The following is an 8,093-nucleotide window of genomic DNA, read 5'->3' as shown; positions in this document are numbered from 1 at the left end:
TCATGCGTAATGAGGATAGGAGCTCAAATGTGGAGCAACATGAGAGGGTGTTACATGGCCCATCGAATGGGGTTGATACAAGTTGGTGGCATGGTTACCCCAATTACCCCACGAGGCGGCAGATGGAAATATGGAAGCTAAAAATAGATTGAAAATAAATGAAAATGTTATTAAAATGTTTTAAATCGAAAATTAAAATAATTAAACAATATTTTTGTTTTCAAACTACGGTTTTATTGTTTACACTAAGAGACAAAATTTTACTAAAAATCAAAATTCATAAAATTTGTAAAACTGAGTTTTAATTTTTCTTTTATTTGAACGAGTTTATTATTAATATAAAATTTCACTTTTATCAATTTCCCCTAATGTTTTAAAACATTTTGTATTAAATACTTTTAAATGCAACACTGTTGGGATGTTTATGTCCACTTTTTCTGTTAAGGAAAGGTTTTATTCTGTTTGTTACTGTATGTTAATTGAGAAGGTAAAGATGTCGTTGCCAACGTCTGTGAAAACCACTAATCTTAACACGAAAAAGTGTTATGCAAAGAATGGCTCCGTTGCCATTAAAAAACTCTCAAATTTTAAGTGAAAACTTTTACTTTTGACTTATTTACTTCTTTAAACTTTAAAAATTTTGGGTCGGTTTTTTAATATACTAGGTATACCCAGTGTGCTTTGCTAACTGAATGCAATATAAATAAAACCCATTTAACGATTTAACGGGGGCTTCAAGCTATCTAGAAGAAAGTCCGCTCTTTTCCTCTATTAGTTTCCCAGATAAAAACAATTTTGTATTTAATTGAAAATTGAATGTCGGGCCATTATACTTTAAATGTTAAGAAAAATGTCAAATCTTCTCAAGTAAGATTTGAAGATTCTAGCTTTTAAATATGGGAGGTGCCGCTCTCCTCATGGGTGGTCCACCAATTTACTATCCAAAATATTAAAATGGATGTTAATGTTTTAAGATTTTTACTGTAATAGTTTCCAAGATAAAAAAATGTTTGTATTTAATTTATATGGGAGGTGCCATACCTCCTAATGTTAATCCAAATAGTTTTTATCCTAAATAATATATTTACAGTTAAGTGACTGCGACAAAATTTGTTGACTTTAACTGTTATATTATCTCAAATATATGCATTTAATATTTTCTTAAAAAGGGCGTGGCTCTTTGCCCACTTTAAATTTCAAAATAATAGGTATGATATTACCTATTTTAGAAATACAGGAATACGCTGTGAAAATTTCAAGAAAATCAATTCAGCATTTTAAATATACAAACACACGTTCGAAGATCGTGGGTTCTATTCCCAACAGAGGCTTTGATAAACGAGGACAGTCCTGATAGTGTATTCTACAGATCTGATATAACATACATCGTTCATTAAAACTAACTAACTCAAAAAGCGCTTAATTGGCGCCATTATCAAAAAAGAAATATGATATTGTGTTCATATATATAATGAATATTTTTCATTATTCCCCCTTAAAACTTAATGAAAAATTGAATGAACATTATTAAAACTTGATTTCTCTACTTTAAATCAAAAATCTCACTAGAACTTTTAAGCCCTTAAAATATTTATATTCATGCTAAAACTTAAAGTTAAATATAAATCTAATTTTCAACTTACCAGATGATGATGTCATGCCATGATGAGGACTCATAAATGAGCTTAATTTGGCGCTGTGATGATATGGTGTCATAAACAAATCACTTTGATATTTATAGGTGGGATCACTAGCTGCTGGTTGGGTGGCAGCAGCTAAACCTTGAAAATCAAACTTATAAGCATAACGTTTGCCATGAACTTTGGTCATAATATTTTTGTCGTAATAATATCTAAAAAATAAAAGAAAGAAGAATAAAATAAATTAACATTAAATTAAAGTCAGCATAAAATAGTCGTAAAATTAAATATAATTTTCTTAAATCTATCTTTCTTCCACCCACTCAATCTTAATATGAAATACATTTCATTTTATCACTTTCTTTTACTATTTGTATTTCCCACACTTTTATTACGTTCGTTATGTTTAGGACTATTATTTTGTTTCAGGACTAATGCATAAACAAATAAAAAAATACATAATCACAATATAATGTCCATCATTTGAATTAAAGTTTTTTTGTATAGATTTTTTGCCAGTTTTGGTAGTTTCAGTTAAAACACTTTGTGGTTGGACATTTGTTGTGTAATTAAAAACACCCATAAATCTTAAAATAAATATAGACTTTTGTCCTGTTTTGTGTTGTATACAAAAGGCAAATATAATAAAATAAGCGTAACCTTTGTAGAAATTAGGGAGGTTTTCTCTTTGTTTAATTTAGTTTCTGTATAAAAGTCAAGTCAAAATTAACACGCAGTAAACCACATTTTTTTTTCTTTTTAACGTTTTCTCCGTTTTATAATAATTAGCGTGGAATTATAATTTTTATGTTGTTTTCGGTAAAATTATTTTTTTTTATAGTTATAAAGCAAATCACGGAAATTCAAATTCAAGTTTATTGTGTTTTTTTTTAAAGACCTAAATAATATTCTTTAGGTTTGAAAAAGATTTGTTTTAATGAGATTTAAAAGAATGAATAAAATTTTCAAACTATTTGCTCTGAACTACAACAGTGTACCTACGTACACTAGGGGCAAGTCAATTGATATTTTAACGATCCAAAATAACCTTTAAACATTATAAAAAATCAATAATTCGTGAAAACTCCTTCCAGTTATAAATTTTTCAATTGGCCATTTATTTACTCTATAAAATTTTAATATATTGACCATTTGTTAAATGTATCGCAAATGTGTAAATAAGCTTTAAAACATACATATGTACAGGGCCAATTTACCAAAAAAAAACTTAAATCCTTTTTTAAAAAAATAACCCTTTTAAATTTGCCTTTGTTTATTTAACTGTCAATTGCAATCATCTTAGAAAATTATATTTAAACAACAATTTCTAACTTGGTAAATAAATCAAAATAACTTAAAAGAAAATACAAATTGATTTTGGTACCAGACAAAACAAAAAAAAAACACAATCATATATGTACAAGGAATTAATGAAATCAAGCATGTAAATCGGAACAAATCAAATGCATAAGATTTCTTTTTGTAAAAGGCAATTTAGTTACTTTCTAGTTTTCATCTTAACAATTCCACTTTGTATAAATATTTTTGCCAACACAGACAGACAACACAGAAAATACGAAAAGTGTTAAATAGAAAATGTAAATTACAATAAAATCAAAAAGAACAAAATATAACCTAGATTTTCTCTAAAAAAGGGGAGATTTACAGTTTTTTCTATACAACATACTTTGTTATAAAAAGTAACTTGATGCCTTTTTTTTTGTTGTATGTTAAAATTAACCAAATAGACAGTATTTCATTTTAACACTTGAAATACTTTTTACATTGACATCTTTAGCAATCAGCAACCATCAACACATCTTCCATTATCATTCTTACAAGTATAATGTTTAGCTTTTATCATTGTGTTTAGTCAGTATTACCATTATCCCAACAAAGTCCTTTAATGCTTCATTTAATACATCTTTTGCTTGTTTACCCATGCATACTCATACACACATACATTTTCGTATAAATATTTATACCCCATTCTGGTATAAGGAATATTTGTTTTGGTAGTGTCATGTTTGTGTATATTTATGTGCTTTTGATGGACACTTGTATGTGTCAACGAAATGGTTTATTTTAATCCTTTTTTTCCTATTCCATTATTTATTATAAACTAAGCTATTGTTATCCTTAAATGTTTGTACTTGAACACAAATACATACATATATCTAAGACGAGGTATGTTTGAGGTTATGTTTGCCAATTTTGTTTTGTTTGATAGAAGAATAGGGAGCCAAATTAAATGAATTTAGACAATTGGCAATTTTCAATTGATGAAGCATTTCTATTTGTTGATTGGATTTAAAAGGATTCTGTTTTTGTTTATTTTATAAGAAATGTTTGTTTTTGTCAGTGTTATAGAGACAGGGGCTAAGATTTTGTAGAATTTTTATGATTTATAACATATGGTTTAAATCTTTAATGACAACTATATGGAACTAACTGGACATATAGTAGTCATAGTCTAGTCATAGTCTAGTCATAGTCTAGTCATAGTCTAGTCATAGTCTAGTCATAGTCTAGTCATAGTCTAGTCATAGTCTAGTCATAGTCTAGTCATAGTCTAGCCATAGTCTAGTCATAGTCTAGTCATAGTCTAGTCATAGTCTAGTCATAGTCTAGTCATAGTCTAGTCATAGTCCAGTCATAGTCTAGTCATTAGTTTTGATTCCAAATGGAAAAAAAAATTAAGTATTATATTACTTTGTTGCAAGTTTGTTGGAATATTTTATGCGGTTATTCCAGTCTCTAAATCTTGAATACTTTAAACTTTATTTATCATGATTTAAATATTAAACAACAATGATTTCCTTCTTCCTTATCACAAACATATTTCCATAATTAGTTTTAATTAAATTTCATACAAAAGAACAAAACTTTTTTCACTCTATTTTTCTTTTTTTTGGAGGGGAGAAAATTTCATTATTGTTAAAATATAAACAATTATTGTCACTGATGTCAAATTAAATTCGTGCCAATTTTGTGGAATGCTACAACAATAAAACAGAAAAATCTGAATAAAAAACAAAAATAACAACAACGAGAAAACATTTGCACAATAAAAAATATTGTCATTCTTTGGCAATTTTTCTCTGTTCACTTTTTTTATTTTTTTTGCATTTAACCATTCATTCATTTGGACCGGAAATGACCCCCAACTACAACTGCTACAGTACTGCTGCTGCTTCTGGTATAAAAAATGAATGAGTGAATGAAAAATGTTTTTTGAAAAAAAAATATAAATTATCATTCTATGTTGTTGTGTTGAACTTTTCAATAGTTTGTCAATGTTTTTCGTTGCTGCTGTACGGATGAAATTGTTTTTGTAAACTTTTTTTAGGTTCTGTTCCTTGACAAAGAAATAGTGTTGATATTTTATATATTTTGCAAAAAAACAATCAATTTTAAACAAAAAGTTGCAAAATTAAAAAAGAACACAAAGGGGGGTATATGTAGACAGACACACACTCTACCCGGTAACAAAATATAATTACAACATTTACAATTTAATAAATTGTCATTTATGGTCACATTATAATAACATATTTTTGTTTTCTATTTTTATTTAACGTTTACTTTTACTACTATTTACAAACACATTTTTATTACATTTGCAATTTCATTACAATTTCAATTTAGTTTTCAGTTCTATTCTCAGCAGTTGCCAGTCTAATTTGATTTGTACAAATAATACCGAAAGCAAAGAACGTTGTAAACGTTGCCCAGACATTTGTTATCATTAACCTATAAAACGAAAATAAAAATCAAATCAAATGAAAATAAATAAACCTTAACAGAAACTGTGACATATGATGACATTTCATGCCCCCCTTTGGTTTAGTTTGTATACCTTTGCCCACACATCCTTTGAGAATAATTTTACGTTTGAAAAAAATCTTTAATAGTGGTGGATTTCTTTTATTTAGCTGTAACTTAAATTTTGCCAATATTTTGGGAAAATTTATAGGATTTTATTAGTTATTTTTTTGGTTTGGGTGTAAAATAAGATAGCTATCAGTGTATTAGCTGGCCATCAATAAGACTAATCAATGGCTGGATTCAATTATCTGGAAAATCTTTAACTAAACAAATGCTCATATTTTGAGATTTTTTTTGCTTCGTATGCCCTATTATATATGCAGGTCACAAAAATACCGCATTTGCTTGGATGAAGAATTAGAAAAAAATTAGAACTTGTCTAATTAAGTGTTTATCATCATTATATTTTATTTTTGTATTTTTTTATCTAATGTCATGATTTCTGTTCTATTTACTATTAAATGAGTTTTATACCCTTAAGTCTCATGTGGAAATATTAAACAACCCTTAAATAAAAAAATAGTTTTATTGTTGTTATTGTTGGAATTGTATTGTTTGTTTTTCAGTCATTATCAACACTTAATTATTTAAAAATTTACAAGTAATTAATTTGTTTTTTATGTTTTCTTACCTTAAAGCACGACTTAATTTATCGTAATTCATGTTGGGTTTTGATTTACGTTCTCCCCATCTTCGGGCAACTTCATCTGGATCGGTTAATTTGAATTCTCCATTTGTACCTTCCCATGTTATGCAGCCAGCATTGCCGGAATCGGAAAGTAATTCTAATAAAAATTGCCAAAGTTGTATTTGACCAGAACCTAAAATAAGAATTATTTTCATATTAGAAATCAGTTTTATGAAATGTTTGAAAAAGTTATAATTTTGAGAAGCAATGGACGAGCAAAAACCTTTAAATGAAAATATGTGTCGTAAATTGAGCGGGAATTCGGTAAAACGGATCTATTGTAGTATAATATATCGGTATTAATTTAAAATAAGGATGTCTCTCAGTTTCTTGGTTTGAACCCTACTCTTAGACGGTTTGTTAAACTTTAAAGATAAAGTAATAAAACTTAACCTTATCTTATAAATATTTCTGAAAATTTCCATAGCTCCTCTTATTTAGGTCCTAACGTGTTTTTAGCACACAAACTGCTATACAGATAGACATACAGATATACATAAAGACTTCTTGATTTAATAATAAGGTCTCAGAATTTAAAAGGTTTTAATACCATGTAACTTTTGTTAAACTTTATCTGTATAAATGTATTAAAACTAAGCCTTACTTTATAAATATTTCGAAAAATTTCAGTTTCATAGCTCCTCTCATTCAGGTACTAACGTGTTTTTAGCACACAAACTGCCATACACACTAAGGACACAAATTATATATATATACATCAATAGGACTACGATAAATAATTGAATTAGAAAATAAAATTTCTACCCTCATTTTTAAGCATATGAATAATAAAGCCTATATAGTTTATGAAATATGAACTAAAGTTTATAATTTAAAAAATCAAAAACTATGGTCGATTTCCAGTTCCTGCTTTGAGTCAAAAGTATTAAGTTCTTTAGGTCTAAGTTCTGGTCTATCAAAAATGCCCACAAAATATAAAAGTAAATTACTTATGCTATGTATAAATGGTTGTTAGATCTTACGACGTTGGTAGTAATAACACTCCCAACTTACAAATTTTGTCTTGCAATTGTTTCGGTAATGCTTCTTCTGACAATGTTGCAAAAGAAAATTTGTAAGTTCAGACGATTATTAGATCTGACAACCGTATATCACGACTTATAGAAGAAGTGATGCACAAAAAGTAATAAATGTTTCATAATGTTTGAGCCATAAACTCCTAGTATATACTACTCGATCTGTTCTATTTTGGATATTTTGTAGTTAATCGACGGGTTTCCGGCAAGTATGTATAACTTGCAGGCAACAGGCTTAATATAAATTTGATAGAAGTTATATTGTTTGAGTTATAAGTTGTTAAGCCGTTTGTGTTTCTAAAACCATATTCCAAAAACTATCCAGTAATTCTCCTACTTATTAAATTTGTTTGTCTATAAACCTATAAGGATTAAGTGTTTTCAAGGTTTAAGAAAGAAATTTCGATAATATAAAATAGTCTAAAACAATTTTAGACACTTTTTATTTAATAATGATAGCTATTCGATATTCTTTGCAAGATGTTATTTTCCTAACAAACCTAGAAAATCTTGTCAAAACCTTAATCTATTTTCGCAAAAAAATTTTAATTTGAAAAAACTTCTCAACAAGTGTTCCCAAAAAAACCTGGACCACCCATAGTTTTGTTTATGTTTTTCTTTATATAATTTTCAAAAACTGTATAAACATTATAACAAAACACTTGTGTGTAATAAAGAGAATGAATTAAGCCCGAGGCTAAATAAATCACACATATTTAAAGACATTAAAGGCAACCGCAAATAATTTTAAACAACTTGATGAAACATTATTCGATTCGTTACGCACTTCAAAAGACTTTACTGATGAACATCATAAATCGCTTAATCATTTGGCAATTAGAAGTACGAAAGTTTTTATACATAAAGGGTGGCACAGAAGACAGACAATGAATACATAGG

At 27.8% G+C, this 8,093-nt stretch overlaps 1 protein-coding gene across 2 annotated transcripts in view; it reads right to left on the bottom strand.

Moving 5' to 3' along the window:
* LOC111690711 (DNA-binding protein D-ETS-3) overlaps positions 1 to 8,093 on the bottom strand; it is a 57,895-nt gene continuing 49,802 nt past the window's right edge. For both annotated transcript variants that reach the window (XM_046951840.1, XM_023453249.2), the window contains 3 exons: positions 6,100 to 6,289; positions 1,644 to 1,852; positions 1 to 137 (listed from right to left, as the gene is read on the bottom strand). In XM_046951840.1, the coding sequence (XP_046807796.1) occupies positions 1 to 137; positions 1,644 to 1,852; positions 6,100 to 6,289 (536 nt within the window). The remainder of the gene's footprint in view (positions 138 to 1,643; positions 1,853 to 6,099; positions 6,290 to 8,093) is intronic.

This window comes from Lucilia cuprina, chromosome 5 (genome assembly GCF_022045245.1).
Source record: "Lucilia cuprina isolate Lc7/37 chromosome 5, ASM2204524v1, whole genome shotgun sequence".
Lineage (NCBI taxonomy): Eukaryota > Metazoa > Arthropoda > Insecta > Diptera > Calliphoridae > Lucilia > Lucilia cuprina.
This window is presented reverse-complemented; position numbering and strand designations above follow the sequence as displayed.